We start from the raw sequence: 27,342 nt of genomic DNA on the forward strand, positions 1-27,342 counted from the left end.
CATGGTCTTCTGAATGCCACTTCTTAACAGAACTTCAACATACAAGAGAGTGAGAAACAAAATCATGTATAAAAAAAGAATGCTGTTATTTTCATTTGAGTAGGCCTTACTGCACATTCATACTTATGGTTGTTCTGTGTTTTATGTTTTTGTTTTTAATAAATTTTAGCTTTATAATATCATGGGGGTCTTTCATCATGTACCGACACATGGCTAAAAACACAAGCATGCACAGTATTAACATGGTTTGTGTGCTATTACGAAGTACACCTTTTTCCTTGTTTGGATGATTTGAGAATGGGTTCTGATACATGAGAACGGTCTTCAATTAAACAAAAGTAACTGAATTTTGCAGCTTTGGCTGTTTTCTACACCAAACTGGTTGCTGTCCTGTTATTAATCCAGCTTGCTGGAAAAACAAAAAGATGAATTTTATAACTGCTTGTTTACATTGCAGACATTAATGCTGTCCCGTAAGATACTTGCCTCACCAATCATTCGGAACTCTCATCACACATTCGGAAATAAATGTACAAATATTTATTTCATTCTTCGATCTCTAATGAGACAGAAATGTTAACATCATTTATTACAGAACATACTTGTATTACGCTTTCCAATTTTTTCCTTTACTTTTACTGTAAAAAGTGGTAGAGTCATAAGCTCAATGATTGATGATGGAGTTGGCAGTTTTCGCACTCGCCTCCTTCCAAATACTTGCATTACATTCATAACGAAAAAGCCAAACTGTGTTGACAACACTATGATGGAGAAAAATATATATTAGCATGCAGTGGGACACAAACCTACATCCATTCATATAGTAATCCATGAAACTATTCATTACGTTATGGCTTACTCATTTGGCTACTGTCGCAAGTCTCAATGATCAAATTTCTTCAAGCCGTATATATCATTGCTTCATTATTAACTGCATTTAATGGGTAGGGTGATGTGTTAGTGATAGGTTTTAATTGTGCTACTGCTTTGAAACAGCATACTGCAGTACATACATTACAATAGAAATAAATAATCGAAATTCACCCAATAGTTGTTTGTACATGCTCGTGAAAGTCGATAGGCTAAAGGCCACGAGTACCATGACGATTGCAAAAAGTAGTGCGACAGCTGAACACGGAACATTTCAACATTAAATATGTCACTGACATAATTAGATTTACAATACTTCTTATGAGGACACAGAGAAATTTTGTTGAAAAATGCCAATTTTACATTACTTCCTTAAAAACTGCCAAATTCACATTACTTCCTTAAAAACTGCTGAATTCACATTATTTCCTTAAAAACCACCAAATTCATCTTATTTGTCAAGTATTTTCCTGTCCCTAGTTATGCAAAAGTCATTCCACATTATAGCATAATTTAAAAAACATGATACAAGTGATGTTTTCTATTAGAGCTGCTATAACCCCATTTCTAAATATTATCAATACATTTTCTTTCTGTTAATTTTCTAGTGCTGTGCTATAAACCATAACTTTATTCTTAATGTGTGTGTTGTCTACCAGTGAACTGAGCCATGCAAATATGTTTCATGGTTATTGCATATGTTGCACATAGATCTTAAATTAATATGTTGTTGATACAGATAACTTATCAAGCAGATAAGCTTTGTACATTTGTGTATACATATAATGAAAGCTTCTTTTACTATGTGCAATCAATGTGAACATCAACAGAAGGTACAATGCTCAAAGGTGGATAAATAAAATAAATAGATCTTTGTACAATTAATGCTCAACCTGTTTCCTATGAACAATTTGGAAGCTTATTCCATAATAACAAAGGCAGTGATGACTGAAGCTATCTGTTTATTTTCCATACAGTGTGTTAATAGTTCAGTGAATAGAGATATAAGTTGCTAATAATACAACAGCAAGAAAATCATACAGATTGAGTCTACATAACTTTCTGTACAATGTTCTACACAGCTAGAGGGAAACTGATTCTTAGTCATCCTGCACATGAAACACACATCTAAATATTTCTTCACTTGGTGAGGTGCAAATGTTTACACCACAATAAATAAAATTCTGGAGACAATGTGGGAAGGTTGTAAACTGTACAGCAAATACACAGTGATGCTCAAGTCATGTAAACTTAAACCAAAATATGTTACATAATGGACAACCTCTGATTTGTGACTACAAGAGAGAAGCTATTCACTTATGATGTGCAGTGCTTCTCTCTGGACTTTGCAAATAAGCTACAAATGAAATAAAGTAATTCATCCTGCTGTTAATTATCTGACTAGATGGATGTGTATTGAATTCTGTATGACACTGATGGGGAATTGATTTTTAAAAAAGTCGGCCATTTCATGTATTTTGGAAATTCTAAAAGTTTGTGAGTGGAAAAAGTCAAAATTAGTTAAATACAAATGCTAATTACTGCTGCATAAGAAGAGTATGGAAAATTACATAATTATTTAATTTGAAAAGGTTTTCCTTGGACTGGTAATTCTACCGAACTCCAATCTTGTGTTGTGTCATTGCATAGACAACTTCCGAATGTTCTGTTGCACAGCAAAAGAACAATTTCGCTGACTTTCAGAGGGCAATTATTAGAAGGAAGTGCCATTTAATAAGTGCACTGATAATTACACAGACATTACCTGAATACTTAGAACATTATCTTTGATGTTACCAGAAAATTCCAGATAAGATTAAACAAATAACTTCAATTAAATTCTAAAGAACAAGTTAAACATAGCAATTTTTATATAGGAAGTTGCCAGAAAATTCCAGATAAGATTAAACAAATAACTTCAATTAAATTCTAAAGAACAAATTAAATATAGCAATTTTTATATAAGAAGTGTTGACTTCTTTGGACAGGACTTAGCAAGACCTAATTGTGTGTGTGTGTGTGTGTGTGTGTGTGTGAGTGTGTGTGTGTGTGTGTGTTATCACCTACTACACCCCTGTGCCTGTTCAGTCAAGCAGACGTCTAATTTTAGCTGTAGAAAGTTGAATGTAGTTCAAACAATATTTAGTGTAGTGGTACTCTATGTCTTATGTTAACTCATTTTAGGAATTTTTAATGTGTCAAGAGTTAGATTAAGAGTGAATCTGTACTTGAGTGTCATTACTTGGTGGGATTAACAGTTCTAAACTTAATTTTTGATGTGTTATGGTTTAGAATTGGAGCAATGTTTAATATGCAGTATGAAAAGCAATTATGTTCAACCCATAACTGAACATTCAGAAGGAGAAGAGGCAACAGCATATACACAAGTAGACATGGATCCGCTTGCAGATATTTTGAATTAGTTAAAACTTGTAACAGATCAACAGAAGGAATTTTCTACAAAAGTAGAGACTGTAACTACAACTGTAGCAACTGCCTGTTCAAAAAACCCAATTGTCTACAACAGTAGAATTTATATCTACAATTGCAGCAAATTTCTCAGCTGAACAAAATGAAACGTTTACAAAAGAAGAGAGTATGTCTACAAAGGTTTCTGAAATTCCAATTAAGCAGTCCAAGATCTCCAATGAAATACTTCAGTTCTAACAAGATCAGAAAATTTTTTATGAGTCACAGGAAGTGACAAACAAAGTTAAGGATTTAAGAGCTCAGGAAGATGTTGAAACCCATGTTGGCCAGATAACTGAGAATTAACATCATGTCTCCTCGTTATGTAGAATTCATTGTAAATAAGTCTGAAGAACATCTAACCCATTTTAATAGCAAATTAGAAGACTGGGCTCAAGTTAAGCAGAAACAAGTGCTGGGCTGATTCTCCATGGATGAACTGCCCGCTTATGAGCTGTTCAACTTTGTTGCAGGCTACTTGTGCCAGCATTCCTGGGGAACACAAGTACCATCTCAAGGATTGTACACTATGAGCCCCTCTTGGGGTGTCCTTCACATCACTGTCCAAACTACCAATGACATTTCATCTCGATAAATGGCAATAGGGGCACACAAATTTCTGGGGTCAAGGCTAAGCACAGCTTCATGCGGCGAGAATGCTGTAGCTCTGACATGAGTCCACAGCCATGCCAAGCTGTAGCAACATGATGGCCGATGTACCCTCCTGCAACAGGGGAACTGCCTGCAGGTGGTGTCAGTGCCTGCACAGGTAGATTCCTAACTGAGCACTGTCATGCTACCATGCACTTTCATGCAATATGGGCTCAACTGGGAAGAAGACAAAGTGATTGTAAATGCAGTTGTTGCTGGTGAGAATCCAGACGACACGGGCTATAAAGCAATCACTGAAGTCAAGCACATTGTGCTGTACTGTATGCTGAGCAGTTGGGTGACACAGTTAAGCATTAAGTGTAACTAAGCTGTGTTTGACTTCAATGACTGCTTTACAGCCTGGCCCATATATATTCTTCCTAGTAACACTAGCTTTTCAGAACTCTCCCTGAAACCTGCAGCACATCATCATGCCACTGTCACATTCTCGCACAACCTCACAGATAAGACTCCAGCATCTTCTCACAAGCTTACCCTGTTACCCGTCTTTCTTTCAGCCCCATACCCGTTTTGCATCTCCGTCAATCATCCTAGCCAAGATCGCTTCTCACTTCAGTCAGGCCTCAGTACCCAGATTCAACATGGCCACAGCTGTGTGTGTGTGTGTGTGTGTGTGTGTGTGTGTGTGTGTGTGTGTGTGTGAGAGAGAGAGAGAGAGAGAGAGAGAGAGAGAGAGAGAGAGAGAGAGAGGTTTGTGGGCGTATGGCTGTTTATGTGTTTCTGTATCTGATGGAGGACATTGTCCAACACTTTATCCAGCAGTCTACATTAAATGTGCCAGTCCTCTGCTCAGTGTTTCCGCTACACAGTGAGCAGCATTTTACCCTAACTCATATTTCTTTTGATTCACTATTTTCAAACTTATAGAATTTTAATAATAATTTCCTGGTGGATTCTCACCTGAGCCTTGTGTGCGAGTTGTGACTGTTAATGTAGGTGTGCTCTGACCCAATTGATTGAAGGCCTGCATGTAAAAGTGGTACTTGGTGCCACACTGCAGATTGTTAAGAGTGTAACTTGAGTAGTTAGACAGAATCCTCACTTTCTCCCACTCACCAAATTCTCGCTTGAAATACAAGTAATAACCTGAAACAACAAAATTGTTTAGTTAAAATGATCTGCCTTACACTCTTCAAGGTGAGTAGTTAACAATTTTATTTCAGAATTACTTCTGATTGTGTAATATTAAACTGTAATAATTTACTGGCTTTTAGACTTTCAAGTATTTTCCACAGAAAGAAATCTATTTTTGTTAATCATGTGACTCTTTGAGACATGGTCTTTCATATGTTGCTCAATGTTGCATTAAGCAGAGTCATATTAGTTCAATAAGTTAAATTAACAGCAAACCATTACACCATTAAACACAAGAAATTGAAAGGAAAGAGATAGAAGAGACAAACAGAAAATATATAAAGTTTTTTTTTCAGACGCTTGTGGAGCAAAATAAAATTTTGTGGTACTACGAATTTATCTGGTAACTAGTTTTAGTGTTTTCTATTTGAAAGACTAAGTGTACAAAGTGAAAGAATTCAGTGATCTTAGAAGCAAAATAACAAGTGACAGATGAAACAAGGAGGACATAAGAAGCAGACTATCACAGGCAAAGATGGGATTTCTGATGGAATCCGTGTAATCAAAAGTCAGTTTTAGTTTAATTTAGTGTTATGCACTTTAAAAACTGGGTATTACTGAGATTTAACTTCAATTTATTGACTACCTTATGCCCTGAATTCCATTATTTGATACAATCCCAATGTTACACTTACCATCCTTCACTCTCAAGCTAGTGTAACAAGCAAACAGAAATTTTATAGAATCATATTAGAAGGCATATTCATTGTAAAATTATAAATGTGAAAGTAACTCTCTCTCTTATGCGTTCATGACTGACTGCTGAACCAGTTTTCATGAAATTTTTCATGCTGAAGAAGGTTACTTCAGAAAGTATGTTATATGACACAATTATTGATTTGAAGAATATAACACAAAATATGGAACAATAATTACCCTTTGAAAAAGCGATTTACTCTTTGACGTTGATACGTTCTACATAATAGTATTCGACATGCTGAATGCAAAGCTTGTACAATCTGCTATACATTTAATCCATACCAATATCAGTACAACGCTGTTGATTATAGCTGCTGAACATCGCACAACTCTTATAGCTTCTGAGATGCATACGATTCATGTTAACAGCTCACAGTCATGTGGTTAGCACTGCAACTCTGGATTATGGTGTCTCAGGTTTGATTCCCAATGGGATCAGATTTTATTCCAGTTGTCACTGTGTGTGTGTGTGTGTGTGTGTGTGTGTGTGTGTGTGTGTGTGTGTGTGTGTGTGTGTGTTGCCCTCATCATCGTTTTATCATTATCGACACACAAGTCTACACCGTTCTGTCAAGTAAAAAAGACTTGTACCAAGTGGCCGAACATCCTGACTACGGTCTCCTGACCAATAAAGCCATACCCGAGTTCCATTTAATTTTAGTGATATACAAGTGCTGCCTTGGATAACAGCTAAAATACAATGCTTACACAATTCTCAATGTGTTTAATTCATACTCCGATACTAATACCAATATTATTAAATGTGAATGTAACTGTTATGTTTTCATGTCTCTACCACTGAACTGATTCCTATAAAATTTGTTATGGAGATAGCTTGAGCCCCAAGGAAGATCATAGGCTACTTTAGAAAGTTGTGTTATGTTTTGGAATGATACTGACATTTTTAAATATGGTGTACATTAGTGGGAAGCAGACAATCTTGCTCGATTGTTGGTGAACTATGATGTTAACACACTCAAATTCAGAAAAAACAGAGTACCTTGAACAATTAGAGATAGGGCGTTCATATTCACAGAACATGTACCTCAGTATGTTCAGCAGAAATGAATAGCATTTGAACCACATTGGCCTGCAGTTCAAGGTCAATATTGATATTGGGAGGAGCAACACCACCTACCAGAAAAGTGAGCCTGGGGCTTTAGTTTGCACTATAAACAGAAAGTGAGTGTGATTTGAGCAGACACTTAGGATGCCTCGTGAGCTTGAAAGAGGAAGCATTAATGGCACGAGAGAATGTGATGAATCCATCTGAGAAATTGCTGCTTGTGTGGGACTTTCAGCAGTGCAACAGGTGTGTACAGAATGGTTTATCGAAGTCCATGGAACATGACAAAATGGGTCAAGTTGCAGCACCCAGACAACCCCACAAGAAGATCAACACCTCCTACAAATGGGATTGGGGACAGACCCCATGTCCTCCTCAGCTCACTCACAACGTAACACATCATACACTACCAGTGGTGACAGTGGGTCGCTCTTTATTACGGCATGAGTTACGTATGCATTGTCCACTTCTCTGTCTGCCTTTGACAAATGTGCAGAAACATGCTAGATGGCAATGGTGTATGGAACAACATCACTGGGGACAGGAATGGCATCAGATAGTGTTGGTGGATAAATACAGGTTCTGTTAGTTTGAAAATGATGGCTGTATTTTTGTTCATCACAGATAGGGGGAATGGCATCAAAGTACATGGACTTTTATGCATATCATACGAGAAAATGATTTTAATGTGATGTCACCATCTAAACAATGGGCTAATCATTTTAATGTTGATATATATGTTAAGGTGTACAATGAACATCTGCAATTTCATATAATTAAATCGAGCTAAGTTGAGAGTAGAAAAATATATTCATCTTAAAGGTACTTTTGAAAGTGATGCAAATGTAAATCCTAATAATATGGCAAGATGGCAACTCTACGCTCTTCATTTGTGGACAGTCCATGACACATGCAAGATTATACTCAAGATGCATTCACCTACATGCACATGTATGGTTGTCCCAATTTATTCATAACTTTCACATGCAACCTGGTCTGACAGGAAGTAGTCGATGCACTCTTACCAGAAGACACTGCTTTTGATAGACATGATATGATTGTAAGAGTTTTTAGGTTGAAAGTAAAGATGCTAACGTCATTTATAGCTAAGGGAAAAAGATATAGAGAAATGTTATATTTTATGTATTCCACTGGATGGCAAAAGTGCAAGTTTTACTATGGTTACAAGACCAATTGAGACCCAATCAAACTGGTAATATCATCAGTGCATAAATGCCTGGTTTAGCCACTGATAAGACACAATAATTGCGAGTGTGTTATAAAACACATCTGTAATACACATTAACAAAGACAGTGGTCAAGATATTTTCAACTTCAGAAACAAAGATCTCAGAAATCGCGTAAGTGAAGTACACGTATACCAGTCTGATCGTTACATCAACAGGAACAAAGCTGTGTGGCTGCTTTTAGGCTTTCCACTGTACAGATAGACATTCCACCATAACACACCTCTGTGTTCACTTAGGAAAGGGAAAAAGGGTGTATTTTAATCAAAATAATTTTTATGGTCGACTATTAAGAATGTTGAAAACAACACTGACAGAATTTTTTTTTCTTTTTGTGCAAGAAATTATTTTACAATAACTCGATATTATACCCAGATTACATCAAGAGAAGAATAGAAACTTTGAGTTGAAGGAATCCCTGTTCACAACTGTCAGGGTATCAAACCTGGAGATGCTTTAGGTAAAGTCTGTAAGGTGCATGCAAGCAACATGGAATGGTTTTGCTTGAGAATATTGCTACACCATGTACGAGGGTAACATGTTTCAAAGACCTTAAAAAACACAATAGTCAGGAATTATTAACATTCACACAGGTGTGTGAGACAAAAAGGTCACTAGAAAATAATTATCAGTGGGATCTACCCTTAGAGGAGGCTGTACATGCAGATGAACAGGCAAAGTGACACAGCTTTTTGTAATATTAATAGGAATCTATGGGCTTCCAAAACCACAACAAAAGTGGCGAAAAGAAAGAAAGAGGAAAAGACACAACAGAACATTTAGTGCTGAGACTTAAATCCTTACAATGATTTTATCTACAATTAAGCTCACATGAAGGTGGAAGACCACAAATAATGATAACTGGAAAAGATTTATCTGACTTTGGATCAGGTAGACCAACTACAACTGAGGAAGTTAGTTGTAATTTATTACGACAAATGATATATGACGCTATTTCACTGTAAAAGTGGCTCAGCAAATATGTTTCCACAACTGAGACCAGAACAGACATTAGTTTTCAACAACATTATGCAACAAACTGAGTGATGAAGCACATTCATTCTTTTTAGATGCTCTGGAAGCAACTGGTAAGACTTTTCTTTCAAATTTGCTCTTATTCCAAATCTTGAATAGCTGCCAAGCTACTCAGTAATGGCTGAATGGTGCATTCAGTACTAATGCTGCTGCTGAAATCAGCTCACAAAGAAACAACTACTTGTAACACCAATAAAAATAGTTATTAAGCACATATGTTGCAGCAGTTTATGCTGCTGGTCTGGGAAGAACTTACAATGTCCCATAAAAAAACCAATGAAACACTAAATCATACCATGCAAGACATTAGAAGCAACCAACCTATCTTAGGAGGGGTGGTCAATTTATTGGCTGGTGACTTTAGACAGAGTCTGCCTGTAATAACTGAAGGCACACTAGCAGATGAAGTAAATCCATGTTTAAAGGCTACAACCTTATGTAAGCACATTACAAAATTTAGTTTAACACCAAATATGCATGTACAACCGTACAATGACACAGACAATATGTGGATGCTCTTTCGAAAATTGGTGAAGATGGTATTGTTGCAAATATCAATGGCATGATTACATTAAATCGTGACTTCCGTAATACTGTTCAGAGTACAGAACAGTTGCTGAAGAAAGTTTATCCTGTACTGCAAGCAAATGGCATGTTGTGACTTGCTGATTTTTCAAAGTGCCCATGCGCAGTTACGCGTGTCCTCTACATGCAGCGCTGTCTGCCAGCCATGCAGCAGCAGCGCCACCTAAGCGGCCAGCCGGCCAGTGGGTGCTAGACTCGGACTCAGTTATGATTTGACTGTTAAAGTGACACACGTCTCACTCTGTTTATTTGATATGTGACTTTCATGTATTCTGTCGTCCTTGAAATATATGTGAACAACTTGAAGTTATAACAATTGGTGACGAGGTAGTGAATTTTTCTTTTTCATCATTGTCCCATGCGTTTCCAAGGTTACTTCACAGCAACTGTTGCAAGGTCTCATAGAACAGCAAACACATCTCACAAATGCGATTCGTGACTTCGTCGCGGCATCAAATGCGGGGCATCTCTCGTTGTCGTCTCTACTCCCTTTTCCTCCTTACGACGAGACAGCAGAAGACTGGTCTGGTTACGAAAAATGTCTTCGACAGCACTTCTTGGCATTTCATGTCGCGGATGACCAAACAAGTCAATCTCTGTTCCTTTCATGGATTTCACCTCAAATGTAATGTTTGTTGTCGCAAATTGGCTCCTTTGAAAGATCCCACATCTTTCCCCTTTGCTAATATGTGCTCACTTCTGTCTGTTTATTTTCAAAAGCATATGCACGTGAAAGCCTCACATGTTGCCTTTTATCATTGTCAAAAACAACTGAATCAATCCTATCACACTTAGGCTGCTGAACTTCACGGCCTCAGTAGAAAGTGTCAATTTGTTACAGAAGTTCACAAAGAATCCTACGCCGATTTCATATTGTGGGATGCTATTATTCGGTCAGCACCCAACAAAGAAGTTAGGCAATGTGACCTCAGGTTGGCAAATCCAACTCTAGATGAAGTCCTATCCATTGTTCAGTATTTTGAAATTTCTTGCACCGCTGGAGCACAAATAGAGGCATGCGGTGACATTGGGGAAATACAACCTCTGTGCGATGTTGATGAAGCACGTGGCATGCCCCGCCGTCCGACGTGGCTGTAGTACACTCCCAAGTGCAGCCTCGGCCTAACCGTAAACAAACCTCTAAGAAACTGCAGGAAAACATACGGCAATTTCCTTCATGTCTGTGGTGTTTTACGAAACATTCACAGAAAGGATTGTCCACAATGTTGGGCCACGTGTCACAAATGGAAAAAAAGGGTCATGTGTCATCCGTTTGTAAATCCGGCCGCATACATTATTTTCATGAACATGGCACTGATTCTGATTCTGTGTTGTCTGTCAATTGTACTTCTTCCATTTCAGGGAAGTTATTCCTCACTGTCCAAATACTGGGTCTGTTGCCACTATAATCAGTTCTCAGACGTATCTTCAGTTGGGTTCTCCAATGCTGTCAGCTGTCACTAGGCAACTACGGACTTACAATAAACAGAAGATTTCTCTCTTGGGACAATTTGATGCTGAGGTATCTTACAAATCTGTCGTCTACACTGTTCCCATATTTGTGGTCAACCATAGTAACGCGGACAATCTTTTTGGTTTCGATGCCTTCCGCGTTTTTGGGTTCGTCATAGATGACTCTGTCAATATCATCTCTGATGCTATTCCTTATGCTCAATTGGATTCCTTGTCGACGACATTTTCGTCCCTTTTCTCTCATGGTTAGGCCGTGCAATCAACTTTGAAGCTCATATCTCGCTCAAACCCACTGCTGGGTCTAAGTTTTTTCAGGCTCGGCCTATTCCTATGGCCCTTCATGATCAGGGGCTGGATCGTCTCACTTCCAATGAGTGGTCCTCTCCTGTCGCTGCTAAGCAAAATGGTGCTATTCGTCTCTGTGGCGATTTCAAGGCCACTGTAAATGCTCAATGCCTTATCAACACTTACCCCCTGCCTCGACCTGAAGAATTGTTCACTAAACTTGCTGGAGGCCAGTATTTTTTCTAAACTTGATGTGTCAGAAGCTTATCATCAACTTCCTCTCGATGTTGCTTCCCAGCAGTTTCTGGTCCTTAACACGCATTTCGGCCTCTATCAATACCAACGATTGCCATTCGGGGTTGCCAGCGCCCCTGCTCTCTTTCAGCAAATTCTTGGAACTATTATTGCTCAGTGTCCCTGGGTGTACAAACTACATGGACGACATTGTTGTCACTGGCTCCACCACTGAAGAACATCTTCAGAATCTCCGCACGCTTTTTCATGTCTTACAGACTGCCGGTCTTAAGTGTAATCTTCAGAAATGAAAAAATTTTCATGCATCTATAACTTACTTGGTGTTTCAACTCTCTCGGGATGGTATTCGTCTGCTTCAGCAAACTGTTGCTGTGATCAGTGCCCTTCCTTGCCCTACATTTGTTAAGGAACTGCAGGCCTACTTGGGGAAAATAGCATACTATCACATGTCCCCCCCCCCCCCTCCTCATGAACCATGAACCATAGACCATGCTGTTGGTGGGGAGGCTTGCGTGCCTCAATGATACAGATAGCCGTACCATACGTGTAACCACAACGGAGGGGTATCTGTTGAGAGGCTAGACAAACATGTGGGTCCTGAAGAGGGGCAGCAGCCTTTTCAGTAGTTGCAGGGGAAACAGTCTGGATCATTGACTGATCTGGCTCTCAAAATGGCCTTGCTGTTTTGGTACTGCAAAAGGCTGAAAGCAAGGGGAAACTACAGCCGTAATTTTTATCGAGGGCATGCAGCTTTCCTGTATGATTAAATGATGATGGCATCCTTCTGGGTACAATATTCCGGAGGTAAAATAGTCCCCCATATGGATCTCCGGGACAGGGGAAGGGGGGGGGGGGGGGACTACTCAAGAGGATATCATTAACAGGAGAAAGAAAACTGGTGTTCTAGGATCAGAGCATGGAATGTCAAGATCCCTTAATCAGGCACGTAGGTTAGAAAATTTAAAAAGGGAAATGGATAGGTTGAAGTTAGATATAGTGGGAATTAGTGAAGTTAGATGGCAGGAGGAACAAGACTTTTGGTCAGGTGAATACAGGGTTATAAATACAAAATCAAATAGGAGTAATGCAGGAGCAGGTTTAATAATGAATAAGAAAATAGGAGTGTGTGTAAGCTACTACAAACAGGATAGTGAACACATTATTGTGGCCAAGATAGACACGAAGCCAACTCCAACTACAGTAGTACAAGTTTATATGCCAACAAGCTCTGTAGATGATGAAGAAATTGAAGAAATGTATGATGAGATAAAAGAAACTATTCAGGTAGTGAAGGGAGACGAAAATTTAATAGTCATGGGTGACTGGAATTCAAGAGTAGGAAAAGGAAGAGAAGGAAACGTAGTAGGTGAATATGGATTGGGGCTAAGAAATGAAAGAGGAAGCTGCCTGGTAGAATTTTGCGCAGAGCATAACTTACTCATAGCTAGCACTTGGTTTAAGAATCATGGAAAAGGTTGTATACATGAAATAACCCTGGGGATACTAGAAGCTATCAGATAGATTATATACTGTAATGGCAAGACAGACATTGAGGAACCAGGTTTTAAATTGTAAGACATTTCCAGGGGCAGATGTGGACTCTGACCACAATCTCTGGTTATGAACTGTAGATTAAAACTAAAGAAACTGCAAAAAGGTGGGTATTTGAGATGGGACCTGGATAAACTGAAAGAACCAAAGTTGTACAGAGTTTCAGGAGGAGCATAAGGGAAGAATTGACAAGAATGGGGGAAAGAAATACAGTAGAAGAAGAATGGGTAGCTTTGAGGAATGAAATAGTGAAGGCAGCAGAGGACCAAATACGTAAAAAGACGAGGGCTAGTAGAAACCCTAGGGCAACAGAAGAAATATTGAATTTAATTGATTAAAGGAGAAAATATAAAAATGCAGTAAATGAAGTAGGCAAAAAGGAATACAAACTTCTCAAATATGGTATTGACAGGAAGTGCAAAATGGCTAAGCAGGGATGGGTGGGAGGTTTACCTCACTAGCGGTAAGATAGATATTGCCTACAGGAAAATTAAAGAGACCTTTGGAGAAAGGAGAACCACCTACATGAATATCAAGAGCTTTGATGGAAACCCCGTTCTAAGCAAAGAAGGGAAAGCAGAAAAGTGGAAGGAGTATATAGAGGGTCTATACAAGGGCGATGTACTTGAGGACAATATTATGGAAATGGAAGAGGACGTAGGGGTAGATGAAATTGGAGATATGATACTGCGTGAATAGTTTGACAGAGCACTGAAAGACCTGAGTCAAAACAAGGCCCCCGGAGTAGACAACATTCCATTAGAACTACTGATAGTCTTGGGAGAGCCAGGTCTAACAACTCTACCATCTGGTGAGGAACATGTATGAGACAGGCAAAATTCCCTCAGACTTCAAGAAGAATATAGTAATTCCAACCCCAAAGAAATCAGGTGTTGACAGATGTGAAAATTACCAAACTATCAGTTTAAAAAGTCACAGCTGCAAAATATTAACATGAATTTTTTACAGATGAATGGAAAAACTGATAGAAGCTGACCTCGGGGATGATCAGTTTGGATTCCATAGAAAAGATGGAACACGTGTGGCAATACTGACCCTACGACTTATCTTAGAAGAAAGATTAAGGAAAGGCAAACCTACTTTTCTGACACTTGTAGACTTAGAGAAAGCTTTTGACAACATTGATTGGAATACTCTCTTTCAAATTCTGAAGGTGGCAGGGGGAAAATACGGAGAGCAAAAGGCTATTTACAATTTGTACAGAAAACAGATGGCAGTTATGAGAGTCGAGGGGTATGAAAGGGAAGCAGTGGTTGGGAAGGGAGTGTGCCCGGGTTGTAGCCTATCCCAGATGTTATTCAACCTGTATATTGAGCAAGCAATAAAGGAAACAAAAGAAAAGTTAGGAGTAGGTATTAAAATCCATGGAGAAGAAATAAAAATGTTGAGGTTTGCCGATGGCATTGTAATTCTGTCAGAGACAGCAAAGGACTTGGAAGAGCAGTTGAATGGAATGGACAGTGTCTTGAAAGGAGGGTATAAGATGAACATCAACAAAAGCAAAATAAGGATAATGGAATGTAGTCGAATTAAGTCGGGTGATGCTGAGGGAATTAGATTAGGAAATGACAAACTTGAAGTAGTAAAGGAGTTTTGCTATTTGGGGAGCAAAATAACTGATGATGGTTGAAGTAGAGATGATATAAAATGTAGACTGGCAATGGCAACGAAAGCGTTCCTCTAGAAGAAAAATTTGTTAACATCGAGTATAGATTTAAATGTTAGGAAGTCATTTCTGAAAGTATTTGTATGAGTGTAGCCCTGCATGGATGTGAAATGTGGACAATAAATAGCTTAGACAAGAAGAGAATACAAGTTTCGAAATATGGTGCTACAGAAGAATGCTGAATATTAGATGAGTAATCACATAACTAATTTGGAGGTATTGAATAGAATTGAGGAGGAAAGGAGGTTGTGGCACAACTTGACTAGAAGAAGGCATTGGTTGGTAGGACATGTTCTGAGACATCAAGGGATCACCAATTTAGTATTGGAGGGTAGCGTGGAAAGTCAAATCATAGAGGGAAACCAAGAGATGAATACACTAAGCAGATTCAGAAGGATGTAGGCTGCAGTAGGTACTGGGAGATGATGAAGCTTGCACAGGATAGAGTAGCATGGAGAGCTGCATCAAACCAGTCTCAGGACTGAAGACCACAACAACAACAACAACAACAACAACAACACAGGTTTTTAGTATCTGCTACTTCTGTGACTCAGCCATTGTATCGCCTGTTGCATAAAAATGTGCCCTTTCACTGGTCCGTGTCATGCGATGTGGCTTCCCAGAAATTGAAGATTATGCGGAAACAGGCCCCTTGCTTGGCTACTTATCGACCTGGCCAACATCTTGTTCTTGCCATGGACGCCTCTCAATATGGGGTTGGTGCAGTCCTTGTGCACCATTCTCACGGTTGCCCAACAAAAGTATTCTCTAATTGAAAAAGAAGCATTGGCCATTATTTATGCTCATTATCAGTTTGGTGTTTTTCTCTATGGATCCAAATTTCATCTTTTTACAGATCACAACCACTTGTGTCCCTGTTTTATCCATCAATGTCACTTCCCGACAAGGCTGCACACCGCCTCCAGCATTGGGCTCTTTACTTGTCTCATTTCAATTATGAGATTCATTTCCGGCTGACGGCTCAACATGCGAATGCTGATGCACTGTCTCACCTTCCCATGGGTCCTTATCTGGCATTCGATAGGGACAAACTCTTGTGTTTCGACCTGGATGTTGCCGAGCAGCGGGTTGTGGACGGGTTCCCCATCACCAGGGACCAGCTGGCGGCTGCTATGAGTTCTGATCCTGCCCTCTCCCAGGTTTTAAGCTGTATTCAGAAGGGTTGGCCAGATCGTCCGTCTGCTAAGACTTCTGATCCATTACGGAACTCTTATGCTTTGCATTACCGCCTCACAGCTAGGGATGATGTTATCCTCCTTTCTACCGAATATGTTTCGCCACGTGTTGTGGTACCTGCATCTTTGCGTGCTTCGGTCTTGAGCCTCCTTCACCAAGGGCACTGGGGTGTCTCTCGTACAAAATCTCTGGTGCGCCGTCATGTGTACTGGCACGACATCTACTCTGAAATCGCACACATGGTCCCTGCCTATGGCCCTTGTGCATCACAGGCCGCCGCCCGGAAGTCATCATTGTCACTGTGGCCTTCGCCTGAGAAGCCCTGGGAGTGTATTCATGCTGACTTCGCGGGACCTTTTTTTAGGTACTTATTAGCTTCTCGTTATTGACACCTACTCTAACTTTCCTTTCATTGTCCGTTGCACGTCGCCTACCACCGCAACAACCACCAATGCTCTAGCTTGCATTTTCTCTTTGTTACTGATAATGGCCCGCAATTTGCCTCTTCTGATTTCGAGGATTTTTGTGCCCGTCACGGCGTCATGCATGTCATGGCCCCTCTGTTCCATCCACAGTCAAACGGTGAGGCTGAACGAATGGACCGCACATTTAAGGCTCAGATGAGGAAACTCCTGACTTCTTCTGCTGCTGATGATGCGCTTCTCCAATTTCTGGCTTCTTACTGTTTCACCCCCATGGGCGACCACAGCCTGGCTGAGCTCTTACATGGCCAACAGCCCCGCACGCTTCTTTATCTTCTGCGGCCTTCCACCTCACGGCCGCAGGTGTCTTCGCTTGGCCGGTTCACCGCCAGTGACCTTGTATGCATACAGGGATATGGCAGGCGGCCCAAATGGAGTCCTGGCCGCACCTTATGACAACGTGGCCAACGCCTGTATGAAATCCAGACGGACTTGGGTGTTGTAGTGTGTCATTTGGTACAGCTTTGGCCTCGTGTGCTGGCAACGCCTGTTCCGTATGCCGCTACACCACCTTCGGCTCTACCTGACGCTTGGGATCCTGGAATCTCTCATTACTCACAATGCAGTCCTCTCACCATCATATCGGTGCCAGCACAAGAACTGACGCCAACAGGAGATGTGCCCATGCAAGAACCAGATGACCACCATCTGTCGGAGCAACTCTACTCATCTCCTTCTACGGACGCAGACACATCACCCATGTCTCCTGTTATAACAACTGGACTTGCCGCAACGGGCACATTGGTGCATGGGGCCCCGAGCAGATTCGACCCCCACGTCTCCTGTCATCTGGACCCGTTATCATCGGGGACACTTCCGCCCGTACGGGAAGCCTCCTCCTCAAGACTTTATGGCCAGTCAAACAACACCTATGGACGTTAGCAATCTACAGGCCAACTCCATCAAGACCTGTGCAAAAACTTCAAAGGGGGAAAAGTGTTACGACTCATTGTTCTTTCAATGTGCCACCGTGCAGTTACGCGCGTTCCCTACATGCGGCGCTGTCTGCCAGCCATGCAGTAGCAGTGCCACCTAATTGGCCAGCCAGCCAGCGGCCACTAGACATGGACTCAGTTATGATTTGACTGTTAAAGTGACACACATCTTACTCTGTTTACTTGCTCTGTAACTTTCATGTATTGTGTCATCCTTGAAATCTATTTGAACAACTTGAAGTTATAACATGGGGAAAATAAAAAATGGTTGTGTGAAAGGGCAATTTTGGTGCCAGATAATGACTTTTTAGGGCAGGTAAATTAAATAATTATGTCGCAAGTGGATGGAGATATTGGAGTAGCTCCTGTTAATAACATTGTAAACACTGAACAAGTCATTTCTTATAGTGTTTCTTATCTCTTTGGAATAGTTAGGAATGTCTTCTTATAAACTGAGGTTAAGACTTGATGTTCCAGTCCTCTTAATAAGAAACATTGGTGCAACTAAATTATGTAATAGTATGTGATTCCAAATTACACATTTGGGCCAAAATAATGTTAGTATTACTATAGTTATTCAGCTAAAGGAGAAAGTGTTCTGATTCCATGAAATCCAATTATATCAACAGATTTGCCTTTTCAGTTTAAGACATTGAATTTGCTCAAAACTTGTTTTTGGAATGAACATAAAGCTCACGCGCAAACATTCAAATGCTGGTATGCACTTGGAAAAAATGTGTTTTTCCCACAGACAACTCTGTGTGGTGTGCTCACATGCATCAAACCCATAAAATCTGTTTATGTCCTTCCAAAAGAAAGCAAGAGCAAAAACATAGTTTATACAATTGTGTTAAGATCTTACGATATATAACTGATAAGAAAGAAAAAGAATATTAGTTTTTATTTTTAAATTAAGATTTGACATACAACAAAAAATAAATAAATAAAAACACATTTATTATGCACTTATATATGAGTCATTCTAATTACTGTGGAGAATGACCTCCTGCTGTCTGTCAAAGGATGAAAGAAACCAATCGTAACCTACACCTTTTATTCCATAACTGTCCAACTTCTGCAGTAATAACTTATAATCACATGCTTTAGTTAAATCAAAGAAGAATCCTTGTGTTCACATCTTTTTATTCAATCTGTCCAGTGCCTCACAGAGAAATGACAATATTGCATTTTCAATTGTTAAGCCACATCTAAAATCAAACTGTACATGTGAAGCAAATTATATGAACTAAACAATCAATTACCTTTAGCCTTTTCAATAACTTCAGGTACTACTGATTGCACAGAAATACTTCTAAATTGTTTACGTGATCCCTCTCTCCTTTACTATAAAGTGGTTTTGCTACTAAGTATTTTAATTGTTCATGAAACAGACCCCTCCTAAATGAAAACAAAATATTTGGCTAATTACTGGGAAAACATATGCAGCACATTGCATTAGTATTCTACACCGAAAATCATACTCTGGAAGCTACTATATGATGCATGGCAGATGGAACCTTGTACCACCACTAGTCAGTCACCTTGTACCTTCCTACAGTCACTCAGTGATGACACCTTCCTGTACACCACAGTGTCATCAGCAACAGCTGCAGATTGCCACTCACCCTGTTCATCAGATCATTCATGTGTATACAGAATAAGAGTGGTTCTATCACACTTCGCTGAGGTACTCCTGATGATAACCTTGTCTCCGACGGACATTTGCCAGTGAGAACTACGTATGTCTTCAAGCATCTCAGATATCTGGGAACCTATTTCATATGCTCATACCTTTGTTAACAGTCTGTAGTGGGGCAGTGTGTCACAGAAATTTAGTAATATGGAATCTGTCCATTCTCTTCTTGCATAGTTTGCAGGATATCATGTGAGAAAAGAGCAAACTGAGTTTCTTTCTAAACCTGTGCTGGGTTGGGAAAAGAAGCTGTTTCTCGTCTCAAGGAAATTTATTAAATTTGAATGGAGTATATGTTCAAGAAATATGTAGCAATCCAATGTTAAGTATATTGGTCTGTAATATTGTGGTTCAGTTTGTTAACCTTTCTCATATAAAGGTGTCACTTGTGCTTTTTCCAGTTGCTTGGGACATTGCATTGGGTGGGATATTCACAATTAATGCAAACTAAGTAAGACACCATTGCTACACAGTACTCTTTGTGAAACAAAACTGGGATTCCATCCAGACCTGGTGACTTCTTTCAGGGTGTATACGTGGACAAGGAAAAAAAATTCCTAGATTTTTCCCAGATTTCCCAGTTAAAAATACATTTTCTCCCAGGTGAAACTACACTTTTTCCATGTTACATGTCAGTATACTCTTCTTCGGCACTATAAAACTCATCAAGCCATTGAATGTATATGGTTTTATACACCAATGTAGAATTTCCCGGTACTTTAGAAAACAAAACTCAGGGGGGAAAAACATGTTTTGAAAGACCTTTGATGTGCATCAACATGTACGCTGTATATTTTTGTATTACGAAGGTATAAATTTGAATTCCGCCAAACACCGCATCTCACTTTCCGAAGCATTGAAATCGTGATTGCGATGCTCTTTTGTGAGCCAGTCATAGCTAATGTGATGTGATCTCACCAGCTGATGACAGCGTAAAATCAATCTTAAGTAGTGTGAACACACAAATAAGGAAAGTTAATGGTTTGAATTAATATACATAGCATTCACATATAATATTGGTCTCAAAGATTAGTAAGCTGGAATAGAAGCTAAGCTTCCACATATAATGTTGATCTTTTTTGTGTGTGTTACACTTTAAGATACATCACACAAATGTGCCAGTAAATTTTTTAAAAATGACGTAAATGTTTGATCTTCTGTGCTCAAAATTCTTCTAAGTGGTCGTCTTCGAAGAGTTGATTTTTAAATGAGAGTCAAACGCTTTGTGATTTAAGAAATTTATCATTCCATTCTTGCACATAGTTCATCTTGTGTAAAAGGAAATCTGCTTTGAATGTAACGCTTTTCAAACCGCCATTCAGAATAATTTCCCGCGACCTGTTCGAAAGAGGTTCATTTCAGCAGTTGCAAGAGAGCGAAAGATAACAGGTGTCACCGCACTTGCTATGATTCACACGTGTAAAACATTAAAAGATCTTACATTATGTCATAAAAGAAACACGACAAAAGAGAATACTTCAAGAGCATCAGAATTTCATGAACCATACTAAAATGCATAATTCGGCTTAAAATGCACATTTGTACATAAATTTTCTTGGATTACCAGTAGGGTATTATCTCATGTTTGGTTCCTTATTATGGCATAATGTCATACACACTTGAAATGCACTGAACTGTTGAAACTAGCCAATAGCGTGAAATTAAACACTTCGTTTCAAATAAATTGAGTGCCCCAGCAGAAAAGATTAATAAAAGCCTATCTCTTTAGCAAACCAGTAAAAATAGCATCATTGTTCTGTAAGGCGATTAATACTTGACTGTCAGAAAGGTGGAAATAAAATCTCAAACTAATAACATATTTTAGCCCTCCGTAATTAAGTGAATGTATTTTAATTCATTTAATAGCTACCAGCCACAATAATCCAATTTGTTATCATTTAACGTGAGAGCAATAAACGAAGAGGAAACAACAAAATCGCTGAACGTAAACAGAGGTCACATGGAGATGAACAACCTCCCCACCACAACTCAGACTGCTCTGTGCATCAGCCCCAGATTTACTGTATTTCTGAACTGGGGCAATATTATGTAGTAGTGCCCAGCCACACTTCTGCAACCAGAAGCGGGAAAAGGTACTGCCCATATGCGACTCAACTACGCATGTGCAAGAGGACCCCGCCCCCCCTCCCCCCCAAACTGCTCAAACGAATCTAATTTAAACAGTTTTCATGTCACACTCATCGGAGGCAATGCATAGTCTTCCTAAAGCCTTTGACACTTTGCTGTTGGCAGATGCTTGCATGAGCACTGTTTTGTTGTAGTATAAGGCACATATCCTTATGCTCCTCCTGCGTGAACGATTTCTTAAATGCGAACTTCAAAATTTGAGCTTTCCTTTCACTGCCTTCCATATCACATGAGACTGATCAATAAGTGACTGAACAGAAGCCCTCTGCCCACTTATTAATGTGACATAGAAGCTGACTTGTTTTTGGTTTTCTGAAAGACCTTTTGTTACAGTAACGATGAAGCTTACTGTATGTTACACACATTGATATTTTTACAGACACATGAATTTCTATGCATTTTTGCCTCTTACTATTTGCACATTCTTTTTTTAACTCTGCTTCTTCAGCATTTTCCATATTTAGTTATTAAACCATTGTGGGTCTTTTCTGGCCTTAATCCAATTACTTGGCACATGCTTCTCCAGAGTCCATTAGGCAGTCCATTTAAACTTTGGCAACAGTTCTTCTTTGTTCATAATACTGGAACAAAATGATGTCTATTCATTGTCTAAGTGGGATGCTAACAGCTGCTTATTTATTCTTTCTAGCAAAAATACTCTTCTAACCTTCTTGGTGGATTTATTAACTTTAGTAACCATTGTTGCTATGACGACATCATGATCAATAATTCGTATATCTATACTGACACAGATGATAAGGCCTGTTCGTAACAACAAGCTCCACTTCCATTGAGCATGGGCTGTCAAATCTGCTGCTCAAGACAACATTTGGTTTCAAAAGATGTGTTCAAGAGTACCTTGCAAGACTGCCTGTCCATACGACCTACAATGAATCTGTAGACGTCCCAGGATATACTTTGTAGATTTAGATTAAAGTCCCTTCCAAATATCAGATGGTCTGGTATTTCCATGCTACTGAGTGTAAACATTCCTTAAATGATTCTAAAACTGGCATGGTGGGATCGAATGGCTGGTAAAACCTTCCAAGAAATTTAATTTCAGTTCACCTAACCCTGTTACACATGTCCAGATAAATTCACAGTCGCACTCAATTATGACCTGGTAGATATCCCATCATATCCATGCGAGTCCTCAGCCTTCAGGAATTTAATTATTGACTCAACATCCCCCTTGTCAATATCGCTGAGGTGGATTTCAGGGAGCTGTCCTGGAAAGCCATTTTCCAAGAGAGTTAAATGGTTCCTTGTAGAATCTAAGTTTTTATTTGATTTACCTGCTATACTCATAAAATGTTAAATACTGCACATATATCTGACTTACCAGCAACAAAAATATTTTTATTATGTACTGTCTTTATATCCTTGACATTACGTTGTTGGCCGTACAGTTCCTTCATGACTGATCCCGTCATTGACCATACCATTGATGATAGAACATGTGTTTAGATATCTGGGAATAATTTCCTTGTTACCTTGTAGCATAGTTGAAAATAGATGTACTGCAGCAGCACAACTTAGTTGTACCCAGCAAGTTCTTGGCTAGCGTTACATTATTTGTGATGTTGCTGTTGTGGTCTTCAAAGACTGATTTGATACAGTTCTCCACATTATCCTATCCTGTGCAAGCCTCATCATCTCTGAATAACTTAAGCAACCTAGAGCCTTTTGAATCTGCTTACTATCTTCAGCTCTTGGCCTCCCTCTAAAGTTTTTATCCCACACACTTGTCTCCAACAGTAAACGGGTGATCCCTTGAAGGGCAGGACTGCCACACATTTGCCTATGTTTCTCCAGAATCCAAACTGTCTTTCCCCAAGGTCAGCTTCACCAGTTTTTCCATTCTTCAGTAAAGCATCTGTGTTAGTATTTTGAAATTATGGTTTATTAAATTAGTAATTCAGTAGCTCAGTAATTTCACCTGCTTTCTTTGGAATTGGAATTATTACATCCTTCTTGAAGTCTTAGGGTATATCGCCCTTCTCCTACATCTTTAATACCAGATGGAAGAATTCTGTCATGGGAGGCTCTCCCAAGACTATCAGTAGTTCTGACATAATGTCATATAATCTGAAGCCTTCCATCAGTGGTTTGCCAAATTCTTCTCACAGTATCCTATCTCCCATCTCATTTTCATCTACATGCTCATCCATTTCTCTAATATTGTCTTCAATTTCATCTTCCTGGTACAGACACTCTATATACTCATTCCACCTCTTCCTTCTTCACTTAGGATTCGTTTTGCACCTAAGCTCTTCATATTCATGCAACTGTTGCTCTTTTCTTGGAAGGCCTCTTAATTTTCCTTCAGGTGGTATTTATTTTTCCCCTAGTAAAATAGGCTTCTAATTGCTTACATCTGCTCTCAAGCCATTCCTCCTTGGCCATTTTGCACTTTCTGTCAGTCTCATTTCTTAGACATTTCTAAACCTTTTCGCTTGCTTCATTTTTTTTTTATTTTCTCCTTTCATCAGCTAAATTCAGTATCTTCTGCATGGTACAAGGATTTCTATTTGCTTTGTACTTTTACCTATTTGATCCTCTGCTGCCTTCACTATTTTATCCCTGAAAACATCCCACCCATGCTCTGCTGTATTCCTTTTCCCAGTTCAGGTCAACAACTGCGTACTACTTTCTCTGAAACCCTCAGCAACCTATAGTTCTTTCTGTTTATCTAGTTCCCATCTCATTAATTTGCTACCTTTTGGCAAATTGTACAGTTTTTATCTACAGTTCATGACCAATAAATTGTGATCAAGTTTCCACATCTGCCCCTGGACGTGTCTTATAATTTAAAATCTATTTCTAAAACCTCTGTCTTACAATTATATAATCAATCTGAAACCTTCCAGTGTATCCATGTCCTGTCCATGTATACAACCTTCTTTCATAATTTTTTAACCAAGTGCTAGCAATGATTAAATTACACTTTGGGCAAACTGTAGCAGGTGGCTTCCTTTCTCATACCTTTCCCCCAGTCCATATTCACCAAGAAGATTTCCTTATACATCTACAATTTGCAAACCACCGTGAGGTGGATGGTAGAGAGTACATGCCATTGTATCAGTTAGTAGGGTTTCTTCCTGCTCCAATCACATATAGAGTGCAGGAAGAATAACTGTCTGAATGCCTCTTTATGTGCATTAATTATTCTAATCTTATCCTCATGATCTCAATGTGAGCAATACAGGTATATAGGGGGTTGTAGTATATCCCTACAGTAACCATTTAAAGCAAGTTCTTGAAACTCTCTCAATAAAGTTTCTTGGGATAGTTTACATGTGTCTTCAAGGGTCTGCCAGTTCATTTCATTCAGTATCTCTGTGACACACTCCCATAGATTAAACAATACATGTGTCTTCAAGGGTCTGCCAGTTCATTTCATTCAGTATCTCTGTGACACACTCCCATAGATTAAACAAAATTGTCACCAATGATTCTGCCCTTCTCTGCACCTGTTCAGTGTCCCCCATTGCTCCTATCTGGTATAGATCCCACACACTTGAGAAATATTCTAGAATTGGTCACATGAGTCTTCCTTGTCCCATTATCAAATACTATCCAGTCCCCCCTTATAATTAAATTTTCATCTCCCTTAACTATCTGAATCATTTCTTTTGTCTCATCATACATTTCTTCAGTCTCGTCATCATCTGCAGCACTAGGTGGCATATAAACTTGTACTACTTATGGTAGGTGAGAGCTTCATACCAGTTTTGGCCATGATAATGTGTTCAGTATACTACTCGTACATTACATTATTTGACTTTGTATTTAGAGTTCTATATTCATCTGATCAGAAGTCCTGCTTGTCCTGCCACCGAACTTCACTAATTGCCACTAGATATAACTTCAACATATCTGTTCACATTTGTAAATTTCCTAACCAACTTGGCCAATTAAGGGATCTAAAATTCCAAACTCCCATCCAATGCCACTTTTGTTTCTCCTGGTGATGGCATCCTCCTGAATAGTCTCCACCCGGAGATCTGAATGGGGGACTATTTTACCTCCCACAATATTTTACCACAGAGTGCCCCATCATCATTTAACAATATAGTAGAACTGCATGCCCTCAGAAAAAATTACAGCTCTAGTTTCCCCTTGCTTTCATCTGTTTGCAGTACCAGCACAGCAAGGCCATTTTTGTTGATGTTACAAGGCCAGATCAGTCAATCATCCAGACTGTTGCCCCTGTAACTACTGAAATGGCTACTGCCCCTTTTCAAGATCCACATGTTTGTCTGGCCTCCGAACAGGTACCCCTCTATTGTGACTGCACCTATGGTGCCGCTATCTGCATCACTGAGGCATGCAAGCCACCTCACCAATGACATGGTTTATGGTTCATGTAATATAGACAAATACTGATTAAAGGATAGCACCTGTTGCGGACATTGGGAGAATTGGCCATGGTCCGTAAACACTGGAAGTTGTATTGGCCATGATTGACAGGCTTCTAGAAGGCTGTCCTGGGCTGTAGTGTCACTGGAGCATCTACAATGAATGCTTTGAGAGCTGTGGAGACTACAGCAATGTCTGGAATTACTGCGACTCCTGTGCCTTCCAATTCACACATCCCACCTGGTTCACATTTACCTGACAGTGATTGGCAAACAGTGGAGTGGTTGCGAATCTCTGGGCAGGCACTGGCCACACAGCTGTCACCTTGTGTGTCTAAAACAGGTCTAGGGTTTGTCCACTGCTGAAAGTACACCTGAGCCTACCCAGGATGCCTCTTCCATTGGAACAGTGGCTGATCTTCCTGAAAGGTCTGGACAAGTCCAGAGGGTGAGACTGTTTGCCTCTGGAAGCTCCAGTGTTAGGCAGCTGGTGGAGCTCCTCAGGGAAACAGAGTGCAAATTGGGAAAGAAATCTAGTGTGGAGGAGGGCCTGTCAGTAGCCACTGAGTGCACCCAGTTACAAATTGTGCCTCGTGTCAGTACGACAGATGCCTGTCCCCACAGTTCAGGGGCCATCCTCAGCTCCTATAACTGGCTAGCTAATTTTTTGTACACAGCTAGCCTTGTTCATGGGTTGGAAGTAGAGACATGATTTTGCAGCATCATTCCTGCAACTGATCATGGTCATCTGGTTTGGAGTCAAGTAAAACACTTAAACTGGGGGCTAAGATGATTCTGTGGCTCTGGTGTTGGTACCTGATGCTTAACTTCCTGCTCCTAATTCCAACCATGCACTCCCATAGGATGCATAGCTGTTGTCATGGAGAACATGTCATGGGCAACAGCTGTAACGCAGACCAGTGTGTCTCCAACAGCACATGCCAGCTCCTGCCAGCAGTGGTGCTTCAGGTGAGCCATGCTTCCACACACCAGTCAACACATGCCATCATATGCACTAGCTGATGTTTGGACTGGGAGCTCTTAAAGACACATGCAGTCTTGTGTGTATCAGCATCAAGTGAGCACTAAGATGAACATGGCAAATGTTACTTGGTTCTCTCTATAGCTCATGGACTGAATTGTCTGTGTTCAAGTGTTATATGTCTTGAACTGTCTATGGCTCATTATTTATATTTCTGTGTATGGTATAGTGTATTGGAACATACCAGGTTCACTGTGCCCTGCTCCTTAACTTCAGATGCTGGTTTAATTATTCCTCATGAAATCTTGATTGATATATTTTACTGGCAACGAGGAAAATAGGACAATGATTTACTGCTAATCAGATGCTATCTACTGATTCAAGGTATTTATAGTGCTACAATTTACAAGGTCTGACCACCTTGAACAGCTACTCACTTTGCAGACTCAGTTTGTGCAGCTGTGAACTTCTTAAAGATTGACTCGGTCCACCACGATGGACCCTCTGCTGCCTCCT

General features: G+C 39.7%; 1 protein-coding gene across 1 annotated transcript in view; it reads right to left on the minus strand.

Annotated features, from left to right (window-relative positions):
* Positions 1–27,342, minus strand: part of LOC126336288 (Down syndrome cell adhesion molecule-like protein Dscam2) — a 387,422-nt gene that overhangs the window by 103,053 nt on the left and 257,027 nt on the right. Inside the window, exon 15 of the mRNA XM_049999822.1 lies at positions 4,912–5,097. Coding sequence (XP_049855779.1) covers positions 4,912–5,097 — 186 coding nt within the window. The remainder of the gene's footprint in view (positions 1–4,911; positions 5,098–27,342) is intronic.

This window comes from Schistocerca gregaria, chromosome 2, assembly GCF_023897955.1.
Source record: "Schistocerca gregaria isolate iqSchGreg1 chromosome 2, iqSchGreg1.2, whole genome shotgun sequence".
NCBI classification, from domain to species: Eukaryota; Metazoa; Arthropoda; class Insecta; order Orthoptera; family Acrididae; genus Schistocerca; species Schistocerca gregaria.